Here is a 25,995-nt window from a genome sequence, read left to right on the forward strand (position 1 = left end):
GAACGAAGCCCGATGAAGGGTGCTCCTGCAGTGCATTGTGGGATTACTGCGGGAGTGCTCAGACAGCTCTGGAATCCATTAGGAAATTGTGTCACACTGTTGGCCTCGGAGTGACCCCTCTCTCCTCTGTGAGAGTATTCACAGTCCAGTGCAGGGATAGAGTAAGATATTCTATCTTTGCCTCACTTGCTGTAAAAGTGTGTTTCATCCCTGAGGAGGCTCTACTGTCTAGAAGCAGATTCCTGGCAATGAACCATAAAACAAGGAGACCCATGTGGTGAAGAAAGCCCTTGTGGATTACTGTACAGCAGCCTCTGGCCACACCTTCTTCTTGCGCTTAAATGTCATATATCAGGTTAAGAATAGCTGATTGCGATTAGTTTTCACTTGCTGGCTGTAACACCTTCACATTGACCTCTGTGAGGGGGACAAACTGGTCCATACATCCAGGGGAACAGGCAAACAAGCTGTGCACAGCACACCCTAAGGTCACGGCAACCACATAGTTCACATCCAAACAGGAAACCAGGAAATGTGTGAGTACCACATCATCGGAATCATACCATATTGATTAGGAAACAATCAACAATATGGTAGCATTTCACACAGTTCATTGCCCAAAAGGAAAAATTACAGTGGCATGTTTTTCAAGAATATGTGTGTGCCATTCTGCCACTGTAATCAGTAGGAGGGCTATTTTAGTATACACCCTAAAGACATGAAGACCAACAGGGTCTTTCTTGGACAGGGACAGGGTATTAGTGTGCTGTCTGTGCAGATTAAAGACCAGAGTTGTTCCAGTCACCATTACACATTAGACCTTTGGCGCCATGAATGTGATTTTAGAAGGAATATGAAAACTGTGGGACGGGTTGGTCTGCCCGGGTCCCCATTGTGGCTCTGCTGCCAATACCCTGGGACTCATGTGGGCACCTATGAGTTACTCACATAAACTCTGGAGGGTGCGCCTATCCTCTAACAGCATTTTCCTCCTGGTGCATTGTGGGACTTGTAGTGTGAACAATAGTTATGGTAGGCATGTGTATCAGAGGATTGTACATGCATCACCCCACGTCCCAACACGGGTTCGGCGGGTTAAATGCATGATTGGCAACTATTAAAGTCAGGTAAAAAAGGAAATAAATGCAAAAAAAAAAAAATAAATAAAAAAGGACAAAAAAGACAGCTGTTATAGTCCGTGGCCCTCAACTCTTCCATCACAGCTTCCAAACAACACAGAACAAAGCAGTCACTGCTGCAGACCTTGCAAGAGCTTTAATAAATGAGACTATTAAGCGTAGCTATGGTGATATGCTTATGGGAATATTTTACATGGCACTCATAATCAATCAGACCTTGTTTAATTACACATGGGTGTCTGTTTGGTAATGTGTTTTTTTGTTATGTATTTAGTCCGGTTCTTGAGTGTGTCTGTAATTGTTTAGAAAAGAGCTTAGCACGGGGTCATTAAGCGCTAGATTAAAGCAAGGTCCTTCTCTATCAGTTCTCTATTCTCACCCATCACTCACTTCTGCTGAAACACGTTCTGATGAACATTAGCCTGCTTAATGATGAGTCGGTGGGGTTATATTTACACTTGTCACAATTAAGATTGCAGGTTGAGAGGTGGATATTAGCAGGTCTGACCTGAGGCTATTGGAGCACACCTCAGTCAATGAAATGTGGCTGCAGAGGTGTGCTTTTATTCTTTGGAGGTCTGCAATTAATTGAAGTGCGACCTGAAAAATAAGATCAATAAAGGATAGAAGACGCTTTTAAGTGGCCGCTTTTCTGTCCTTTATTGTGATGTTAATCTTTGTCAGTCTGATGCAAATTTCATTTCTGCAGGGTTCTGTGATATCATAATTTGTATGCTACTGTGTAATAACATGCCTTCCACATCAGGGGTGGTTTGTGCTCTCTTTATAAAAACGTCACATTCCCTGATAATGAATGGTGACTTCCACACTGTTGTGCTGGCAGACATTCACTCAGGGCCTCTGGACCAAACTGTGGAACTGTCACAAGGTCACCTGAGTTATGTGGCTGGCTCTGTAACACACCGTGAAAATAATGGCTATCCTGAATGAATTGTCACAGGCAAAGACTGGTTTATGTTTCAACACAGCATTTGAACATTGTTTTGTCTGCTTACCATGTTCAACCATTGCCTGCCATACACAGATCTTCATTACAGCGATCAGGGAATTTTCAATAGAAAACATCTTCAGAAGTGTACTATGCTTTTGTTTCAGAATAGTGTTTAAAAAGAGGGGTACATACAGTGCCGTCATTAGGTCAGATCATTCGGCTATAGCCCCGAATATTTTAAGCCTATCCCTAAATATTTTCACCCTGAAAAAGGAGGTGCTTATAGCAAAACAACAGACAGACTGTGTAACAGAGTAGAACTTGACTTGCAGTGTCCGAGGGTGTGATAATATTTATTTATTATAAAGGTAGATATAACCTCCCCAACCTACCGATGCCATTCTCCCTTCAAAAGAAAAAAAAAGACAAGCCCCAGGCAAACATGACTTAGCCCCGGATCTTTTCAATAGCTAGAAACGTCCTTGGGTACATATATCAAAATAATTTCTGGAATTCAGTTCATAAAATGTCCACATTCTAGATTTTCATAAAGATCAAACAAGGAAATGCAAACATTTCACCAAACTGCCTTCTGTATTGGATATTGTCGTTCTGAGATACGCCTGACTCTCAAACGTGAAGAAGGCAGCGTGCCAAAAGTGTATTTCAGACACATTGAGTGGTTCTTTAGGTAGGTGTACGGCCATGTGGATGTTCTCTGTGAGATCGCTGTTGATAAGAGGTCTTTTCTCAGAGAAATAATCAAACTCTGAAGCAGCATGTGTAAATGTAGTCAAGGTTAGGTGGGGAAATAATGTGCTCATTGGCGAAGCAGGAGAAAATGGCATTCAAGGAAAAATCAGATAAAAATTTGTGTTTGTTTTGCCCAAAGGCTTTTGATGTAATCTTGTGTTTCATTGAATTCAATAAATACAACTGAAAGAGACAGAAAGAGAAGGACACTCAGAGGAAGAAGGGGGGGGGGGGGGATAGTGGGGGTGGGGGTCAGGGAAAAAAGGGAAAGGGCTGAATAGTAAGGGGCTGAAGAGAGAGAAGGAGAAAAGCAGAGAAAGAGGTGAAACTAAATGTGTTTTGCTGGAATCATGGCGTTTCACAAATGTTTCATTTTTTTATTTTTTACTTTGCAATTCAGACACTGCAGTGTTGGTACAAAAACCCTGTTTTTAAAGCTGTCATTCCATGAGTGGTGCACGCCGAAACCCGGGAAGAGCCCGTATCAGTTTTGACAGTGCTCAACACCCAGAGGGCAGGGAATCAATTGGCCTCATTAGGTGTCGTTCCCAAAAGGCAGAAATGGATATCATCTCTGCAACACATTGCAATTCAAGACTAATTGTTGTGCTGAAACACTCTCTCAACGCGTCATCCCGATGCCAGACACTGACTGCAGGTTTTTATTTTATTCAGAGGTTGTAAACACTGGTGCAGTGTCTCGCTCCCTGCAGGTCTTAATTCAGAGTGTACTCTTCTGCTCCTCCGCGGTGTGTGTTTGTATGTGTGTGTGTGTGTGTGTGTGTGTGTGTGCGGGTTTGATGCCGCTGAATAATGAGGTGGGCCACAGCTGAGTGACAGGGAAGCTGATACTGTCAGGATCTCTAACGCGTCTGAGCGCCGTGTCTGATCAGCCCGTTGAGGGGGAAAAGCCGGCCCCATTTTTCAAATGTCAGAAACGACACGGGGAAAGGACCTTGGGAGAACACAGAGATTCAGCCTGCGTCTTTAATTAAAAGAGCTTTACGACCGCACCTCCCGGTGTCTCAGGTTCCGGGCCAATGATGAATCTGCCGCGGTGTGGCACGAGCTGCTACTGCGGGGCCCCTCGCCGTGGGAACAGATCTCATCTGACGCAGTAGCGCAGACTGATCATCGTTTTGAATCACAGGGCCGCTGAACGACAGCGCCATTGTCTTGGCCTCCGTGGCGCACAGCCTATAAGATCTGGACCTGCGGAGGACCTGACTCATAACCACACACATGTCCTTGTAATAGGACTTGCCCACAAATGTGACACGATTTTATTAGGAGCAGAAAATATGGCCACAAAACACTGCTGTGAATAAGAGCTAGCCACCAATCATAGTATTATGTGTCAGATATAAAGTGGGACCATCATATTTCACTAATATGCACGTGTATGAATTATTAAGTATATTTACTGTGTATGTGATAAGCATGATGTATATTTTATGTGTGTTTTCCTACCAGTGTGTGGTTTACATCTGCATAGATGCATACTTATAGATTTACTACATGCTATTTACATATTCACAAAATAGGCATGTGTACTAGAGCCTTTTTATGATGATGGAAAAAAAAAAATTTCCAAGAGAATATTAGTAAAAGTAAACATAATGCTTGTACTAATGAATCATATAACATTAGGGATTACTGTATTACTATTTTTTCTTTGTGTCTCTTTCTTCTTTGTCTCTCAGTATGACTTATTTATTCATGCATCCAGCATAAAGACTCCTGGTGCGTTTTTCACTATTTTCAGTTTACTGGACAATCAGCTTTCATTCTGGTCTTTATTCCTGTATCTCGTAGCCAGCACATTAAGCCACATTAAAGTGATTTGGGTGTATTCACCCCACATGGTCGTCAGAGCTGGAATCAACTTCAGCCTCCACTAATCTTGGCAGATGAATATTAACTGCCTTGCCATTAGTCATTGGTTCTGTCTTCTGAATACAAAAGAGGCATCTTCTCAGATGCTTTCAGGCCTTCGGTACATTAGCAAGTGAGTATATATGGACTTGGTATTCAAACTGTATTTTGGTTAGATCAATGGTAAGATGTCTGAATGCATTATAGTAAACACAGTGCAATTATGCTCTTAGCTCAGAGAGGGCTTTTACAGCAAGCGATCAATTCTGCTACAATGGATTCGGGAGTTAAGGGCCACGTAATGAATTATTATCAAGTGAAGGAAAAGTCTGTCTACCGATCCAATAAGATCTTAACACAGAGCGCCTTAGCAGTGGATATGCAGGCTGTCGTACTGCCATGTATTTCCTCTCTTAGTAAGGAACGTTAAGGATTTCTAATTAGCTAATGAGCAGGTTACGTGCATACAGAATTTGTAGGCTGAAACTGAAATGCGGTCTTATAGGCGTCTACCCTGATGGATTTACAGAAAGAGATGCTCAGTGTAAGTAAACCGTGTATCTTCTGTTGATTTAATCACAATGCACTGCAGGTAAGATGGTTCTACCACTTTTCCACATACATAATTCCACTTACACATGACATCCATGTTATGCACAGTAAAACATCCTCAGAACAGAAAGGAAGAGCCTACTGTCTTAGTTCAATATCTCTGTGAGTGTGGAAAAAAATTAATTGAGCTCTATATTCAGCATGGGTCTTTCTTCTAAGTTTACATCTACATGCTTTGAAGAAAGTGACTCCTTTTCTGAATAAGTAGTGAAGGATAGCCAACAAGTGTTGTGTTCAGTGATGTTTAACAATGCAGCAATGCTGATGGGAGTTGAAGTGCACAGTTAGAGGTGCTGATGGGAATTTAAGTCCATGGTTAGAGGTGGTGATGGCAAGTGAGGTTCACAGTTAGAGGTGGTGATGACAGGTGAAGTTCACAGGTGGACATTACTGATGGCAGGTGAAGTTCACAGGTGGACGTGCTGATGGCAGGTAAAGTATACAAGTAGAGGTGTGTTGAAATGGCATTATCATTGCTGCAAACCTTAACCTAAACCCATCTTCAACTCACCCATGATGATTGTTCATTAAGACGGAAGCAGGTGTCATACAAGTATCATCCAGATAAGCATCAGCGCTGTTATTGCAGTAAGAGGAGATCATTTTCTATTATAGCTAAGTGCCTATTTGCCCAGGAAGGTGAATAATTGGGTCTGTGGTATGGAAGTCATGAGCAACACAGCAGCTCCTCTTTTTCTCTTTTATCAATACCAATGGGTGAAGCTGGCAATTTGACAAGATAACACACTTGACATTGTACATTGATTTATTGCCTGTTTCCTCTTTGCACCTCCTAATAATATGGAAGAGAGAGGAGTGCACCTCAGTTCACTTAAGATCAATCAGAACAATGCCTCACTCACTCATCAAATATCTAAACGCAGAATCCTTCAAGAACGTTTGAGTAAGTTGTCCTAATCCATAATGTAGACCTATTAATATTGCAGTTTCTGTCAAAGTTCCATATTTCATAAGCATATTTCCATATTTCTTCAAGCAGTAAAGGTTAATACTCGATAATCTTTAATATTTATTCATCTAGCTTTAACCTAGAGGCTTAATTTAGATTTACTGTGTCAGAGATATCTCTATTTCATCTCTACCTTCTGCTGTTTCCTCAGTCGCTGAAGGGTTCAGTGTGCAGTTTTAGCTGAATTCAAATACACCCCTTGAGTTTAGGTAATTACCTTTTAAATGGAAGAAGCATTAATAAGTGAAACATTTCAGCTCACAAGTTCCTCTGTGTGTAGCAGCTCCGCTATTCTCTGGCAGACTAGCTTATGTGGAATAAATTGAAAGTTGACTGGCTGTGTATAACAGGGAATTGTATTCCATGCAGTTTGTGATAAAAGAATATGACAGGACAGAGTCCTCTGTGTTTTGTTCCTGGTGTCTGTTCTTGCCACAGGTATTTTATGTAGTTCCTGCAGCCAAAAAAATGTTTCTGGCTAATTTGTGATGTATTCATATTCTGACCAACTGTCCAATGTCCATCATCTTAAATAATTCAATGTTGACAATTGCTTATGGGCCTATGTTTAGGCTGCTTCTCCAAAATGAATAGCATTGTATATGGATGTCCAGATGTGACCAATATTTCACTGAATAACACTGTTCATTGAATTATGATTTTTTTGGACAGCTTATCCATGCTCTTCTGCTGGGTGTGGGCTACTGTGTGTGGTTAATTTCGTTGGAAAGCGTTCCTTTGTACCAACTAAAGAGTCACAACAAGGAGAGAGAGGGTGGCCTTTTTAATTACTCTGCCCATTTATTTATTTATTTATTTTTTAATTACCAGCAATGCTCTGAAAAGGACAATGAGAAACAGTGGCTTTCATTTTTCCTCTGAAACCTGTCTTTCATTTGAGCATATGTAAAATCTTGCCTAACAGATGAGGGAATCCACTGAATGAGTTGATGAATTTGGCTCTGCGCCATGAATAGAAATGTGAAAGAGTTATTTAGCCTCCTAGTAAGCCCGACTCCAGTGTGGGACTAACACAAACCAGTTCTGATGGCTAAGCACTGGGCCCTTTCTGTGTAATGTACTGAAGCTAATTCAGATGAAAAGCTCAACACAGGTTGAGGCTGAGAACAGGAACAGGACTCACTTTAGAATTGGCCGAGAACCAGAAACGCAGAAGTTTATTTTGATTACAGTGAAAAATTGGCCCTTCAAAACCACAAGAACACAGTTTAAGTATGAATGTTTTGTTTGCCCTGTTGAGGAGGAATATCCACAGGGGCATTTTCCATGTGTATATCATTAGCAGTGCTCTCAGAAAAAAAAAGTGTGAAGTGTCTTTTTTTTTTATTCTGAGGCTTTTGCTTGTGATTTGGTTTGGTTTCTCATAATCTTTGGATTATAATGGAGCTAATTATCAAAAATACAGTGCCATAAGATAACCATATCAGTGAACTGCAATTAGGTTTGTCCTTAATTATTAACAAAAAATTAAGCAAATGATATATTTTTTAACTTAATGAATATAATATTTTGTTAGTAATGCTGTCTAGACTGCACTGCTGCAGTTCTCTTCCCTGTAAATGCCAGCACGTTTCTGCAGCTGAATCAGAATGCAGCGGTGCATCTATTGTACCAGTCAAATATTTGGTCGTTTATGCTTAAATGCTCAAAATTTACTTCTTAGACAACAGTGAAGTTGATCCCCATGCATGAATTTCTTTCCAAAAAAGGCTTTAATTTAAAAAAATATTTTTTTTTTTGGCTCTTATGAAGAATCTAAACTATAAGATTTTTTTTTTTTTTTTTGGTCACTGTATAATTCCATTTGGGTTATTTCATGGCTTTGATGTCTTTACTAATATTCACAAATGTGGAAAATAGCAAAAAAGAAAGAAAAGTGTGTCCAAACGTTTGTCTGGTGCTGTACATCCAACCAGAATACTTCTGTATCACATCTCCCTTCATCTCACTACACTGGCTACCCATCATAGCTTGGATAAAACTCGAAACACTGGGTTTAACTTCTTGAGCAGTAATAAGAACAGCGCCCATATACTTACAATCTTTTCTCAAATTCTACACTCCTGCCTGACTACCGTACTCCCCTGGCTCTGGTTTCCTAGTCATCCCCTCCCGGAAGGGTCTTAATCATGTCCCTTCTCTTCTCTGGCCCCCAAGTGGTGAAATGAACTCCTCACAACAATCAGGACAATGGGGTCACTATCCATTTTCAGTTCAGGCTGAGAACCTAACTATTCAAACAACTCTGACCCCTCCCACTCTTTAAACTATGGTACAAACTTGTGTGCAAGGCACAGCATAAGCATTACATTGTCTATTGACAATATAAGCCTATGAGACAGAAGAAGCTTAGTTGTCTAAACTGTATGGTGATAGAAGTTTGCAGCAGTAGAAGCTTGGTAGCTGAGAATGGTGATAGTAGTAAATGGTTGCATGCCCACTGACAGCTGTTATTGTGGCAATGATTATCACAGCGGTGCTGTATTACAAGCATGGCAGTGTCTTTCATTGTCTTTCAGAGGCTACATCCCTCACCCTATTGAATGCACTTTTTGTACAGCGCTCTGGATAAGAGCGTCTGCAAAGTGAATAAATGTAATGCAAATGAAAAGGGGAAACATTTACTTAATTTTCCTCAAGGCAAAGAACATTGTGGTTAGATTGAATCTGCATCTAATTTACATTTTTTTTATCCATGAAATTGTCTTGCTTAATGATGAGACGATTATTACATCAAATGAAGGAACACACAAGTAAAACTGTGTTCCAGATTTTGTTACTCCTTATTTACTGTACATAGCTCCTGGTTTAAAAATAGCTAACGTTTATGACGGTCGCCATCTGGAACCGGCAAACACAATCTTCGACACTGAGCTGGCTACTTAGTAAAGAGTGTCCTTTTTCACCTGTGCCAGCTGTTACACATTCTTTGCACCTCTCTTTAGTTACAGGTAAAATTCCAGGATTTCTGGGACACATCACAGGTTTTGCTAAATTGGTTTGCTCTGTGTTAGCCTTTGTTGGAAGTGGATGTGATGGCAACTGCTTATTATGAGTGGGTCACTCCCTGCTAACAGCCGTGTTCACCTCTGTGATGAAAAAAACATTCTCTTCGAACTTCTTTGTTGTTATCAGTAGTAAACCATGGAGAAAGCCTCTTTGCATACCTGCTCAATGCTATAAATACATACAGACTAGTACACATTCTTGTGTGAGATGTCAGGGATATTTACAGGTGATATGCACACTCTTGCAACATTTAAAAGGTTTTATTGACTGTGTTATAACGTTTGCCCTTGAAGAGTCAGAGTAAGTCTGGAGCATGCTCAAAGTCCTTCAGAGGCTGACTGTTTTTTTAAAAAAAAAGATAATTTGCAGATGAAAGCTGTAGATGTGACAGCAAATGACCAGCTGTTGGCATGTAAAACACCTTAGGTGCAGTCAGTTATTACAGAGGTGCACACCACCCAGAGAGAGGGGACAAATATGAGGAAGCAGACAAGGACATCTGAATGATGTTAATTCATAAAAACACAGACAGAGCACTCACAGGCTGAAATGTGGTGTGAGGGAAAGAGGGAGGCAGAGAGAGGGTATGAGGAGAGAAAAATGGTGCTTTTATGTCAACCTATGAAAATGAATAGCTACAATATCATGCTTTGAAAACTGTTGTGAGGGTGTCAGTACAATCATTATTATTATTAAGGATTGTGTCTGGTACCATGCACAGGCTGGATAGGGTTTCGTATAAATGGAGCCTGATAGTGGCTGAGTGTCACCAAGCTGAATTCTCTTTGTCCAATCCAGGTAATACAGAACAATAAACGAGGGAATATGTACAACGCTGTCAAAAAAAAAGCTTTGCAAACAGCACCTTGACAAAGTTGAAAAATTGTCATTAAATCAATCTGAGAAATGTCTATAATTAATTTCACCTGTAGTGAGATGCTGAAACAATCTTTATAACAATAATGAAATGAAAGTCCTGTTCCTTTAGTTCAATTTGTTAACCATAGGGAATAATTGCAGTATGAGATTGTGATTAGTGATGCAGTGCAGAAACTCACGCTTGAGTCAGATGGCATACTGAGCCACCACTGACAGCTCTGGGACACACACACACACACACACACACACACACACACACACACACACAAACACACACACACACACACACGCACATACACAGTGTTGTGAGCCAGTGAGCTGTATGAGGCAGTGTTACTGTGGAAGTGTAAAAGCTGCAGTTTGACTATCTCTTATGATCGTTGTTGTACCCTTTTTGCCATGCAAGTGCTTAATACATAAAAAATGAACAAGAATGTATGTATAAATTATTAAAACTGAGACACCCGCCTGCATAGTTTCCTTGGCACTCATGCCCACAAATAATCTGACCCTCACTCACACCACCCTGAAAGGCTTTTGATTGGGGCAGTGTCTCATAGCGGTTGACACTCATTCCTGCCAGTTGCTGTGAAAGAATGCCCCGATTTGCACCTGTGCGTGATGTCAGGTTGCAGAGGTCCATGATGCAACGGTAGAGGAAGTGAATGTATCGGCACAGGCTGTCTCTCCACAGGGGGATGCTCACAGGCACTTTGCTGTGTAACAGTGTGGAATGATGACAGTGGGATGCAAACAGAGACTCAGCTATGTAACTTTTTACTAACCCGTTAGACCCATACCATCTGGATGTGACCTTTGTGTTATTATTTTGTAACTTCCATAGTAACATTTTAGCTGGCCTTCAAGTATGGGATCTTGTCCTAAGTTGGTAGGTTTGGTGAACTAAACTGCATGTATACTGAAGTTCCAAACGAAGATTTTCACACTATCCCCATGCAATTAACAAACTGGTCCCATCCACTTAGTACTTTCTTTTCATGTCAGTTGTTCATGGCACCCCCTTCAACCCCACCACCACCTGTGGTTATGGTCCGAATGGGAGATCGACAACATCGGCTGATGGCCAGGTACACTCCCTTCACTGGACCATGATACCCACATCCATAGTAACCTTTACACTTTGATTGTATGGAAATTTACATCCATTGAATCGTAATTAATGTTAAATGGGAGTGGATTGCAGCCAGAATGTTCCTAAATTCAGATGTCTTTCAGTGGAGCCGCCTTTACAGAGCATGCCATTCATCATCAACGCTAAATCGACAATGCCACCTTATGCACTGAGGGGGCATGAAAATGGATGTAATTCTTGTAGCAGACAATAGAGAATAAAAGTGCTTGTGTTTATGCTTCTGAGCCTTTAAAATACTTGCATTAAGATCAGTGTGCTGTGCTCCCAGACTGTTCTAAATTATTCATCTCATCTCCTGTGAAATTCTGCATTCATTATTTAGATGTATAGAATCTAATTTTAACCATCTATCATGCTGCACATCATCTCAGCACAATGGAATTCCGTGCCGAAGCAGCCTCTGAATCGCAAATAAAGACCCTTTATCACAGCGCATAAAAAGTGTATTTACAGCAGACACGCGGGGTTTACATTCTGTGGCACAATAGAAAGCGAGATAGCATCGAGTAATCCGAAGAGAGAGAGGCACGACGTGTGTGTTCTGTCAGCTTTCGCACGGCACAGTTTCCTTCCTGAGTGTGTTAAGCGAGTGCATTTTGCGCACCTGGAGACTGCGTTGTGCTCCTTGTGCACGTCTGGAGACTGCGTTGTGCTCCTTGTGCAGGTGTAGAGGCGGTGTAGCGAAGTACGTCAGGACACACCCACTCCACTGCTGGGGGCGGGGGAGGTGGGGTGTCATGTTTGCTCCGCTGTGCGGCTGGGCAGGGGCAGAGTAGGGATTTGAGCACTCCTTTCCTGGGGGGCAGGCGGGGGGAGGGACATATTATTCCTGGTAAATGAGGGCAGGACCTTGAGGTATTCTCTGAATTTTAAATCCATTACTCCTCAGTTTTACCACTCTGTCTATTTATTCAGCAGCACTATTTGAATCCTAAACTCCTTCCCATTTATGCGCTTTCTTAAAGGAGCCGCTTTAAATGGACCCCAATGTGGATATTTAAGATGAAGCTTATGTAACAGACTAAAAGGCAGCTACAGTACATAAGGCGGGGCAGCGACGTCATCACATGCTTAATTAATATATCTGACTTAATTCGGCTTTGCCGCTGCAGAGTCCACCACAATGGCATGGAAGATTTCTGCGTCATTTTCTCATCAGCACCAAGCACTCTGACCTCTGACTGACCTCCCTGGCTTGGTGATCGCTGGATTTAATCAGAGACCTCCCATCACCAGTTGGCTTCAAATTGCAGCCCAAGTGCACTGCAGGACAGAAAAAAGCTGTTTGTGTTTTTATATTTATTTGCTCTGGTGATTTACCTGAGCCCGGAATTGCAGCTTTCAAATGTCCCTCAAATGGGACCAGGAAGATTCCTACTCTTCTATTAGTTCAGAGCTTTTAGTCACCCCCTTTGTGTTTATGTACACCATACTTTTTCAAGTATTAGTGTCTACCTTTGAATATTAATGCATCCCATTGTTAAATGTAGCCTCTAAAGATATGAAAGAGGAAGAATGTCAATGTATATGAGAACAGCTATGACTGTTATAACTCAGTGCCATCGCAGTGTTCAATACAATAATATACATTAATATCTCTTTCTCCCTCTCTTTCTTTCTCCCAGTCTCTCTCTCATTCGCTTTTTGTGTTGTGGGAGAGTGTTTAGTTCTGACAAGCTGCAGACAATCTTTCCTCTGTAAATAAACATTTATGTGGTTCCTGTTTTTTACCACCGAGGATCCAAGCTTGTAAACGACTTCCTGGAGCAGTTCCCCAGTTTGTGACCTGCTTCCTGGAGCAGTTCCCCAGTTTGTGACCCGCTTCCTGGAGCAGTTTCCCAGTTAGCACACTTGTGCTGCTGCAGCACCTGTTTCCTGAGCGGGAGGGTTCGTTCCTCATGGCGACGACCTTGCATCTGCTCATTTTCCCTCTCCTGGCAGATGGGTCTCCTTTTCTCCAGTCCCTTCCATTCGTCAGCTGTCCGAGACTGAGGGGGTTCGCACATGTGCGTGTTAATAAACATAATAAATGGGGGGTGTCTTTGCTGCGATTTCTCGGTAAGGTACCGATTGCACGCAGAAACACCATTGCTGTGCTTGGCACTGTATGGCGTTGTGCCCTGCGTCTTGGTCGTGTGTCTGATCGAAGGTTGATCTAAGGTTCAGTGGGTGCAGGGAGAATAAAACACAAACCCCCTGACTGAGTGAACGAATCAGTGTACATGTTTGAGTTCAGGAGGCACCGGCCTACACTAAAAACTGTGTGTGTTTGTTTTACAGCTTGCCGGGTTCATCTATGCCTGTTACGTTGTGAAGCTCATTTCGGAGGAAGAGGATAGCTGTAAGTACAGTATCATGTCTTCTAGTGTTTGTTTATTATTATTTTGTGTTCTTTTGGATTCTAAATGTCTCAAAATCATTCCATTTTAAATATATGTTTACAGAGTAAAAATGAGGGCTACCTGTGGGATAATTTCTCCAAAAAATTGTCTGAAAAGACATTTTACAGTAACGTCCAGTTGCCTTGTAGAAATCTACCCCAATAGATATATGCTTCAGCTAATGTTAATGATCAGGCACTTTGAGAGAGTGACCTCAGTTCCTTTATGAATATCAATAACCAGCGCATATTGAAAACTTCAGCACGCCAGTCTTATAAAGAAAACAGTGACGTGCACATTTCTCTAGCTGCATCTAATCTTTAGGTTTCCCGAAGCCAATTGCAGCGGCAAACATAAGAATTTCAGTGTTGTCGGACTGAGGAAAGTGCTTTCATTGATCACTAAATACAGGCTGGGGATCCCTGCTGGAAGGAAAGTGAGGGAAATGGCCTCGTTTGTTCAGTTCAGACAGCACAGCTCAGTGCCACTCAATCACCAATTTCGAAATGCAGGCAATATAATCCCTTTCAAGCACACTGAATATTCCGCTTGGTACCGGCCCCACTTTTACAAGATTGGAAAGCGAAATAATTCCGAAAGAAGCGAACAGAGTTTTATTGTCATTCATAATTAAAGCTTACTGCCCAAGGACGGTTGTAACTCTTATTTGTAAATTCCGAGCCGGCAACTGCTGTAAAGCACAGCTGGAAGTGGAGAGCATGCATTGGTTAACAGCACCAGCAGGATAAGTCAATAGGCCTCAGTTTCTCATATTTCCATGCTTTCCATTCCACCACAAAGTTAAGGACTGTGTGTGTGTGTGTGTGTGTGTGTGTGTGTGTGTGTGTGTGTGTGTACAGGCGTGTGTACAGTGGCATATCTGTAACCGATTTTCTTTTCTTTTGAGAAGCCTCTCACTGCTGTTCATCACCCTAGAGTTGTGCTCAGCTGAGTGCCTCATTCAGTGTTTGCCCTTCTCCTGAATAAAACAGATGGCTTTTATAAATGCTGTATCCACACTAATAGAGGTACCTTGGAATATAAATCCTATTTCCTCACAAATCCTGCTTTTTGGTGTGAAGAGTGTGATTTCATGCTGGGAAGAGTTTGTTTAACCAGGGCTTGATGTATGCCCAGTACATGCTGTTGATATCCAGCTATTTTCACCCAAATCTGAATGAACCCCATTTCCCAGGGGAGCGCTGGCAGTTGGTCCCCCGAATCTTAGTCACCAACACTCTATCGCGGGATGCATCGAGTGTGAGAGGAATCATCACGCTGAAATCCATGACGCATGACCAGGCTAATTATCCCCTCAGCTACTGAAGAAACAAAAATATTCTTAAGGCTAAATACAGCACAAGACACATTTCCCAGTGAATAATCTCACCCAGAGCTGCCCTGTCCTGCCAGAATGAAACCATAATTAGGACTGGCAGACTGAATCATATCAATGAGTAGAGGAGGGCACATGTGATGTGTAGTATACACGTTTGAACGCATTAGGGATGCGATTACTTAATGTGTCTAAAACGCAGAAGGCTAATATTTTCTTAATGGTTGACGTTTTCTCAGGTGAGTTGGAGCAATATTGATGGGAGGATCCCGGAGGCCTGAGAAAAACGCTAATCTGAGAGCCATAGAAGCTATTACAGCTCTTAATTAATACAGCCCATGAAACAATCCTGTGAAGCTCACGAACAGCTCAAACCAATCAAGTCTCTCATTCCCTAATTACACTTAATATCTAGGACGGAGTCCAAAGGTCCACTCCACAAAAACGGCTTATTTAAAAAGGATTTCGCCTGAGAGAGAAAATCAAGGTTGTTGCTGCAAAAAAATGCGAAAGACGCCAGAAAGATGATTTACTGTCAAGAACGAAATTAGGTTAGTGTCTCCTTTGTGGGGGAAAAGCAGGCGGATCATTCTACCAGGAGAATGAGAAAGCATACTGCTGTGACAATGCACTCACCATCCTAAACCTGCAGTGTAATGTTCAGAACTGAGATTTTACACAGGCTGTTCTATCAAGGAAATCAAACATAGTTCATGGTTCACAGCGACGGAACGCCAACAAAGCTCGCAAGGACAATAGTAAACCAAGTCTTATAGCCTCAGAACAAAAGCAGCATATATGCTGTGGGTTATGAGTGAAGGGGTGTGGGTGGGTATTAAACATGAGATAGTGATAGGCATCCTAGACTGTTTCACAGTATTCTTCAGGCTATGAATTCTGCCGTAAGCCTCTTACTCTCAGATGGGATATTCCTCTTTATCCCAATGCAATGAATTTAAATTTTCATAATGAACTTGATACACATGAGTAACCAGCAGGCCTTTAGCCATGAGGATATTTTAGAACCATTTGATATTTGCTATTTCCAGAAAAGGAGAACATTTTTAAGATCTTTTTTGCTGTTTCTTTTGTTGCTGATGTTTTGTTTTATTGTCTGCATTATGTTTGACTTGGGGATATGTATTTCATGCTGGGACATTCATGTATTAAACATTAATATAAGGAGCTATGAAACAGCGTGCGCATATGACATATGCATCTCTCAGACATGCTACATACTGTGTACATATTCATATTTATTTCTATATTTCTGAAGGGCTGAACCTCATTTTTCATTGTTTTATTAATAATGAAACAAATGCATACTAATGCAAATCATATATGCTGAAAACAGTGGAGTATGTGGCTTTTTGACCTGTTTAGTAACCACACTTATTCTGATTAGCATGCCATCCATTTCTGTCTCTGTGTTATTAATGTGATTTACAGTGTATATCCACTGACCTATCAGAGGCCAAGGATACCCTGGAGGGGGTACAGTCGTCATATATGATGACTGTAGTTATCCTATGTGAACAGACATTGGGACATGATCTTTTGGTGATGTAACTTCAATAATCCAATCTAATAGTGAAGGAGGCTTAGTCTTAGAGCTGGCGCAACTGTGCACCTGCTCGAAGGAATCTGCAATCTGCAGTTTGACTGAGCTTTTGAAGGCTGGAGATTTCTGACTGACCCTGCAAGGGTACTGATAAGAGCAATCTGAGGACCCGAGGACAGTGAAAGAAAGGCAAGGTGGTGGGGGGTGGGAGGGGTGTCAATGGAGGCTCTACCCCACCCTCCATCCTCAAAGAAAATAAACTGTCATTGCAGTAATAATCAGAGAAAACCATCCTTTCATTTGTGCTTTAGAAACCTCATCAGATTATTCCATCTCTAATCTACTTAATTAATTTATTTAAATTTATTACAGGAAAAGAGTGTATAACAGCAGCACTGGGTCTTTATCAGAGGCTTGGAGTGTGGAAACCCCAGATACACACATCTGGGCAGTAGCAGCAGAGAGTGGCTGTAATCCTGTTGAGTTTGTTATTTTCTGTGATCTGCTAATCTTACTGGATCCATTCCCGTTGTATCACTGAATACAGACCCCTCCACAGGAAAGCAACTGATCATCCTCTGTGTGGGATTACCACACACCCAAACACCCACACACACACACTCACGTACACAGTTACAAGCACAAATACTCACACAAGGTTAAATACCGAAACGCGCACACACAGACACACGCAGAGAGAATCTCTTTCACACAATTAAACATAGAAACATGCACATTCAAAGGCAAACACACACTCACATGCAGAATCACACCCACAACCTAAAAAACCTTGCCCGCTTGTCCCATCCCTCTGTAATCATCAGCTCTTTGTATCTCTTTCTCTCTTTCAGTTGACTTTATAGGCGGGTTCGATTCCTACGGTTATCAAGGGCCACAGAAGACGTCGCATCTCCAGCTGCAGCCCATGTACATGTGAGTGCGCCTCCCCTTAGCTCCATTGAGGCCCAGATCATTCCTCTCACCCCGCGTAAACCACACTCCCCAGCCTTCCTGTGCCTCTGTCTCTAACCAGACTTATGGGGGATCTGTGAGCTCAGTGAAGCAGGGACTGTGAAACACAACCCTGAGGAATTCTCTCACAGGGAAATCGCAAGAAAGCGATATCACTGTCAGTTCATCTTGGATAAAGGCCGGCGTCAGTTGAAGTGCTGTTTGTTCGGGGTGTACTGAAAGCTTTACACATTTATAAGTCATTATTTGAGGAGACAGGAAGTGAGAGCGTGTGTTTTATGGGGGGCTTGAAAGGAATGAAGGGATTTGCCATATTGATATTGGATGGGTGAGTGAAATGGTTTTGAAACCTTTTGTTTGCGTGCCATCCCAGGCTGCAGAATATACCAGGGATAATCCACTGCTGTGAGAATGTTGTCACGCAGTGCAGGAGTAGCACAAAGACTATGCCGTAAGTGCAGTGCAAGGGAGGAGATCACATGACCTGTGTGCCTGTGGAAGGACACACTCATTCTGACTCTGACAGTTGTGTATTGTTAAATCACGGCCCCATTACTGTTGAAAGTTTTTTTTTTTTTTTTGGCTAAGATTTGCAGTGCATGTCAAAGGTGCAATATTTGTGTCACCAAGGTTTTGAGGTCTTTTAATGGAATGTTTCATCCAATTGAGGCAATAGAACATGATATCAAGCACTTATAAAAAACTAAAGCTATATTTGATTGTAAACGGCTTACTAAAGGTTATCTCTAACAATTTCAGACATGATTAGTCTTATAATTCTTCCCATATGTTTACACGCATTTCTTCATGCAATATTTGATATTTTGAAAACTATTAACACAAAACATTCTTGTGCATTTGCAAAACTTGTCAAATCTCTTTCAAAAGGAAACATTGTACCGAAGTTAACTCCTTTCAGATTCAAATTTGATATTGATACACAAATAAGTACATATATGTCATTGTATGAATGGTTCTTACTGAACAGCAGTTTCACGCTGGTTTCAGCCTGATCATACTGCTTTATGGATGATCTGTCACTAACTTAGAAATAAAAGACTTCTGAAAAAACAAAATGAACACAAAAATCAATGTTTATTTACCAAGCAAATATTTATTTTATCCAAATACATTTTATTTTATTTTTTAATTTGTCTGCATCTTGTCTCTGATTCCTGTCAGGCCACAGGTCATTTCATCAGCATTTGCTGCATTCATAATCTGTTCTTCCTTAGAGTGTGATCGCCGGTTGACAAGCTAGTATTGTGTTTGTTACGGAACATTTTATCATCTCTCATTCCAGTTTGAATGCCACTGAGTCTAATAGTATTGTTTTCAAGCATTATGTAGAATATAGTTACACTTAATTTAAGTGGTTTACTGTAATCACTTTTGAGTACTGTATTGCACACTGTATGATACAGCACATTTCTCTCTGAGAGCAGAGAGGAGCACTTGTTAGCGAGCAGAGAGGAGCACTGAATAATGGTTACTTCCCTGTCCTCATTTCTAATTGCTCAAATGATAGATGAAACAGAAAAAGAGCTCAAATTGGACTGCACCCGCTGCCTAGCTTCCCTCATGCTCACCCCCGGTCTTTATTACAGGATTAAAAAGTTGTTGCGTGAATTTCTTCAGAAATATTTCAGTGTCTTGCTCTGACTCTCACTCTCGCTCCCTCTCTCTGCTCCATGCTGTTCCATTGTTATCCAACACAGGAGAGTTTACCGGCAGCCTCTAACATTCATGCTAAAGCTCTGACGGACAATTGCAAAGTTAAGAAATCTGAGTTTGTATAAGTGAGATATGAATGGGTTTAACTGGCAATGGTATTTGAAATGTTTAAAATGTTTAAAAAGTATGTTTTCCATGTGAACACATTCCAGTGCTTTATCAAAATTGTGCGATGTGTGAAGTGTTTTGCTAAATCCAGAACTGGCACTGCATAATGAGTGTGTACAAGAAAATTACGCATGGAGTTTTGTGGAAATAGTCCAAGTTGTTGATACATGAGCTTCAGCTTTTAATCATTGTGTGCATAGTACCAGTTCCAATTAAGAAAAACTGTAGGAGATATGGATGCAACAGGTTCTGCTGTTCTGTGTTGGAGCAATGCGTAGAATGGGTCCAAACTGTGCCAGTCACCAGGCTTGACACAGAGTCCTCTGTGTTCTTAAAGCACAGCCTGGCCATTCATGGCCTTCCTCCAGGGAGAAAATCCTTATCACCTCGTAACTCTACCATGCTGATATCACCTCATAACTCCAGCATGCTGACATCATCTACTAACTCGAGCATGCTGATATCATCATATAACTCTAGCTTGCTGATATCATCTTATAACTCTAGTGTGTTGATCATCTCATACCTCTAGTGTCATGATGTCATCTTGTAACTCTAGCATGCTAATACCATCACATAATGCTTGCGATCTGATACCATCTCATAACTATACAATACCAATGCCATCTCGTAAATGTAGAGTCCTGATGTCATCTTAGTAACTCTAGAGTGCAGATATCATCTCGTAACTCTAGAGTGCTGATGTCATCACATAATTGAGTGCACACTTTTGTTTTTTGGTACTATTGGGCCTTACATGCCTCCTTAATCACCCTATAGTTAACCTATTGTGTGGTGATAGCCAGCCTCAAGGCTGGATGGTCTATTCTGTAGTTCTGTATCCATACAGAGTAGCTGGTGTTCTGAAACTGGTGGAAATTGTTTCTGTGATCAATCACTACACTGACACACATGGCAGCATATGCCTAATGGTTTTCAAAACATGGCATTAACATGTTTTTCCCGCCTTTTTATTTTCTAGGTCGAAGTGACCAGGACAACTGCCTTATAAGCAAGACCGATAGACAACTTTTGCTTTTTTTTTCTTCTTTCTTAAATGTCTTAAAATTATACAGTGTCTTACAAACTGTCTGAAAAGAAGAAAACACCAGGAGATGTGACGGTTAAACCTCAAAGACTGAAACAAACGCGTTGGCCTTTCCTTTGTCTCTGCTCAGGCTGGGCTCGGGGAGGGCTGTCAGCAGATGCAGTAGCGCCCCCCTGTGGTGACATCCTCTTCACGCTCTCTGGATCTCCACACCGGTTTTTTGCTCTCTGACAGCAGAGTGACTAGGATGTTAAGGCTGCGAATGATATCGATCCTGATCGACTTCTCCCAAAGGGATTGAGATTCTGGACAAAAAAGGAACCGTTGGAATTGTGCCATGTACTGACAGCAGTCGGCGCAGTGACTGTGTGTCAGTTTGTGCTGATTAACATGATTAGAAATCCTCTTCACTAAGGGAATGTTCATTTACTCATCAATACAACCTTAGTCAGAATATGACAGTAGCCCCAGCTCCCTGCTTCACTCAAAAGTATTAACACTTGAAGCCATGACTTACAGTGTGTGCTTATGTATTCCCTTCCTCTATATCTGCAACAGAGTACATTCTAACCTAAGGCCAGCACAGGCAAGAGGTTGATCACATGAAATAGGGAGCAGAGTTGCTTTTTTATTTCCTGAGGTTGTATTTGTCCTGGAAGTGCCAAGAACAATGACAGAAAATGATCTGGTGAAAACAGCGGATATTTCCCACAGAGAAATACTTTTGTTGCTTGTTTTTTTTTTCTGAAGTTCAGGTCATTCAAACAGAATATTTCTTAACTTAAGTTGGCATTTCTTTCATAAAGTTGTTTCCAGTGCCCACTCAGACTCAATATGGGACACAGCAATGTTTATTTGTTTGCATGTGGTTTCAAAACCTGTGGCCTATTTAACTACTGAAAGCATTATTTTTAGTTATGGAAATATCCTAAAAGTTGAAAGAGGCTGGGTTTCTGACTGCAGTAACTGTTACTCAATGCTTATGTACGACAGCACTGAGGGTTTCGTCAAACGACAAACAGAAATGTAACTTCTTTAAACTGAAAGCTGTTTTTAATGTGTAACAGTGTTTACTCTTTTCTACTTAATAATTTATTATGTTGTGTAAGTAGGCCCTTTGTTCATCTCATCGTACCGAGGAGGAGGTATTCCTTGGTAAATTCATGGGATGTTTGGGTGTAACAAGGGGCAGGGCTTATGTGGTAGAGTTTGTGCTGTGACAGAGATGTTGTGCTTCATGTAGAGGACAGCACAGAACCCCCCTGAATCCACTCAAAAGCTTCTGTGCTTCCATAGCAACCCTGCGACTCGTCAAACCATACGATTCCCATCTTTGACTGAAAATCTTGGATTCTCTTTGCTTTTCCGGCACAGTGAGGACAGGCGGGAGTGAAGCGTTAGGAACACATTAATTATATATTGTTGCCATAATGTATGGGACAGACTGACTGGCATTCCCTGTGTGCAGTGAAAATGCTTTCTTGATATTTCTTCCGTCACCTTCCTACTCTCCTCCAGTCAGACTTAAACGATGCATAGAGGTTTAAAATGATCATCTTGACCCACAGAAAGTTTGGTGTGTGATTAGATTTGTCTCAATCCTATTAACAATGTTGAGCAAGGTCTAAGGCATAATATAGCAAATCACTCCCTCCACTGAATCCTTCCATCTATAATTTAAATGGGTCATTAAAAATGCATACATCCACTGTGCATAAATCTCTCGTTTGATGTACTGTACTAGACTGCTATGCTCAGTAAGGGTGTGCATGGAAATGTGTATGGGAAAGCACAGACTCTCTGTCCTGTGAGTGCTAATGGCTTTGGCGCTGAGGTCTGTTTAGGAGGATGGTGCCTAACGCTCCAGCATGCTGTTATCAACATTCCAAACCATATGAAAGAGGTGCTTATTCTGGCTGTTTGTGGCAGCAAACCCTCTGAAGATCTCACATACCGTGTGATCTGTGTAATGCCTAAGTATTGATGCCTCGACCCCAAGAAACCATCAACAGCAATGCATTCTGGGTCTTTTACAGCAGCACTGAGCCCAAGACCTGCGGTAGCTATGTCTGTTCTGTGGTAAACACTTCCAAGATTAGACTGGGAACAAATGACTGTAGGTTGGGAGCCCTGGGCTCCAATATCAGACAGGCTTTACCTAGACCGCTCCACATTGTAAGGTTGATTTTGTGTACCTACATGTGCCATTGGAACACCTTTCTCATCAGATTACGTACTGCCATTTTTATGGTCTGGCTGTAGTTTTGCAATAGCATTTAAATAACAGATATGGTATCAATATCTTTATTCACATAGGCTATTCATTGTGAATAGGCTCGCTATTCTAATGCTATAGCTGGTCTGTGTTCAGTCTTCTGTGGGGCTATTTCTTTGTGACGCGTTTTATCATGCACACGCCTCCCAGCTTGTTAAGTCCCAGAATGCACCTTGGGAGGTGTTAGACATGCGCTGTGCTTCAAAACGATTCTCAGAAGCGTTGGGAGGGAAGCCGCAAAACCGCTGTGCCACTCAGCAAGTGAGCGCTACCGTGCGGGACCCCGCGTGCGACGCACTCCAAAGCAGTGTGCCACACGCACACAAACGCAGCAGCGTCAACACCGTTAAACTCCTGCTGTGTAGACTGTGGTTCTGTGGTTCTGAGGCAGAGTGTTTCATTGGAAAACCAGACGTTGTTGCCGGAGGCCTCTGTGAGTCTCCTGTACCACAAAATGTACTGTCACTGCGTCCCACGCCCTTCCGAAGTTAATGCCGGGTTGTAAATACGTCAATATGAATTCTTAACTAGTTCTGATATTTTGTGATATATACAAGATGTTGTACGGATCTAAATTTCCAATTAGGCTTTTTTTTTCAAAAGGCATACGGCGAATTAATTAATTGTTTCAACATTAAAAGAGCTTTGTGGCATACTATCGCAGGTAATATTCTTTCTAGAAGCATCCTTGGAAAATGATGCCATTTGTTTACCTTTGGTTCAGTGCTGACTTCTACTGTACTTTTGATTCGTTTTAGCTGTTTTCTATTTCTGTTACTTTTTAAAACAACTGTAAATATAATAAAGTCAGGATGTGAAAAAGGCAAGTTGACAGGTGTCTCTTTCTCTGTCTCTCACTCCCCGTCACAAATTCAAACTGTTTTATTGGCATGACAAGGTGAGTCTCATGTTCTCTGTCTTTCTCTCCCTCATCTGTTTTTTTCTGCTTGTTTATAAACGTATGAACATTAATGTTTGTTGAGTTTTGTGGCTAATTGTTTTGAATAAAGGAGGCGTGAAAGTCAAGTAAAAGTCTCCTCTGTGTCATCATTTATGGCTCTGTAACACCTCCTCCTTGGGTGAGTGTGATGATTGCCACAAGGCTCAACAAAAAGTCCAAAAAACTGAATAAATGAATGGCAGGCTCACAATAGCACATCAAGTGCAACGATATCTATTTACAGTGGAGTTCCAGGCGGTGCTCTGTACATACAGTGAAATATGTATTGTCAGCCAGGCATGCATAGAACTGAACAAAAAAGAAACACAATGTAAAATCATCTTAATAACACAGCTATGCATTCCTGAGCTGACCAACCTGCACCGTGTCTCAGTCCACAGTCTGTCTCGCTACGATTCCTTTGTTATAGGTCCTAATGGTTTCCTCTGGAGTTCAGAGCCAGTCTTTTCACCAGAACAGCGTGACACACAGACACAGCAGCCATTCCCCTAGCAACAGCCAGCACCCCTTTGAAACGAAGAGGATGTCAATAATCTCAACTTCCTACACGGCACATTGGCACCAGCTCCATGTCCACGGCCCCACGTTGCTTTTATTCAACTTTGAGCCACTTTTGTTGGCACCAGATCACCTGTTTAAATAATGCACCTCGTTTTGTTTGTCTTTCTTCAGCTAAATGTGACAGTCAGGTGTTTATAGTTACACACACCCACTGACTGCATTGATTACAGTAGTGCTGGCAGGACATCCTGACTCCTTGTGTACCTTCTTCTTTCTTGTTGTTTTTTTCTCGCAAGAAAGCCCTGCACCACACCAGCCTGCCTACTAGCATTATTTCACAGCCAGACTCTGTTACCCAAGACACTAAACACACTCAGACCGTTACTCAAGACGCAGAACACAGCAAGATCCTCAGTGTTACCCAAGACTCTGAGACCATCAGAACTTCGGTTTGCAAACAAAGCACGGGCCTTTGAACAAAGGAAACCTGGCATTGCAGAAGTTGGATTCTCTAAAAAACATGTTCCTCATAGGTATCTGAAATATGATCAGGTGGAAAGAGATTCACTCCTCAACACTCCTCAAGTTAAACTGATTACTCATCCGTGACTCTCAATATTTATTATAAATACTCTTTTTTAAAGATACCTTTATACCTAAGGAGTTAGGCAGCTTGTGTTTTTATTCCATTTTATCTGCTTGCATATTCGAATATTTACTGAAGCAATTCAGATTTCATAGAGTTCCCTACATGTAGATTCAGACCTGCAACCTTCTAGTCTAGAGGCTTGGAACCCTAACCACTGTGCTACTAGAGTTAGTTACATACTGATAATACATCACACTTATACCTTTGTTACACATCACAGAGGCTTGAGTGACTAGCTGTAACAGCCCCGCGTTGTCATTGAATAACAGACAGATACATTGCAGTTTAACAGTCAGACTTCTCACCGAAAATGTCCTGGTTTCACCCAGCCTCATCAGCTGTTCAAAGCTAACTCAGTTGGTGGTTTAGGTGTGCGGTGCTTTATAAATGGGGGCTTGTGCACTATGAGGGACCAGCTCCTCGGTCACTGCTGGAGGATGATTGATATGAGTTAAACAGCAGAACATTGCTGAATCGTGCTGCGGACAGCTGGGCCACTTCCAGGCTGCGTTTCGCTGACACAGGCACTCATCCATTGTGTACGTCTCTTTTCTACCTCCATCGAATATTCTGTCTGGGCGCAGTGCCACAAAAACCATATGTGGCTTTAAAAGAATATATGATCTGTGACATTTGGAGACTGAATTCAATTTCTTTTGAAAGCCAGTAACACAAAACACTAGCTGGGGTTTGGGTTCGTGGCTGATGAGTTGTGTGCACTTTGCCTTCTGTAAAGTGTCTAGATGTATAAAATATGCCCGGCTGCAAACTGACTGGAAAGATAGCCAGCAGCCACACCTCTCCTAATGGCAGAGGCCTGGCCTGGTGTATATGATGGGTGAGGTCCAAGAAAAAGCTTCAGTGCTGAGGTCGCTGTTTGGACATCTCTCCCAGTGTCTGCTATAAATTTTCCTACATGGTATGACAGATCAGAGGAGAGACAGGGGCACAAGTCATAGGACCAGGAAAGTCATGTGGTTCACTAATCCATGTGAGTTATCACTGCTTTTGTTGAAGGCAACCTGTTTTCTGACCCTCAATAAATTATTCACCTACAAGGGTACAAATCTACAGTGAGCAACATATTTTGAGTGTTTATGGCACTT

At 41.7% G+C, this 25,995-nt stretch overlaps 1 protein-coding gene across 1 annotated transcript in view; it reads left to right on the forward strand.

The window, feature by feature from the left end:
• nkain2 (sodium/potassium transporting ATPase interacting 2) overlaps positions 1 to 21,318 on the forward strand; it is a 101,279-nt gene extending 79,961 nt beyond the window's left edge. The window contains exons 5-7 of the mRNA XM_036549951.1: positions 13,644 to 13,704; positions 17,493 to 17,574; positions 20,438 to 21,318. Of these exons, the coding sequence (XP_036405844.1) occupies positions 13,644 to 13,704; positions 17,493 to 17,574; positions 20,438 to 20,447 (153 nt within the window). The 3' untranslated portion in view covers positions 20,448 to 21,318. The remainder of the gene's footprint in view (positions 1 to 13,643; positions 13,705 to 17,492; positions 17,575 to 20,437) is intronic.
• Positions 21,319 to 25,995: the final 4,677 nt, after the last annotated feature.

Source organism: Megalops cyprinoides, chromosome 17 (assembly GCF_013368585.1).
Source record: "Megalops cyprinoides isolate fMegCyp1 chromosome 17, fMegCyp1.pri, whole genome shotgun sequence".
Classification (NCBI taxonomy): Eukaryota; Metazoa; Chordata; class Actinopteri; order Elopiformes; family Megalopidae; genus Megalops; species Megalops cyprinoides.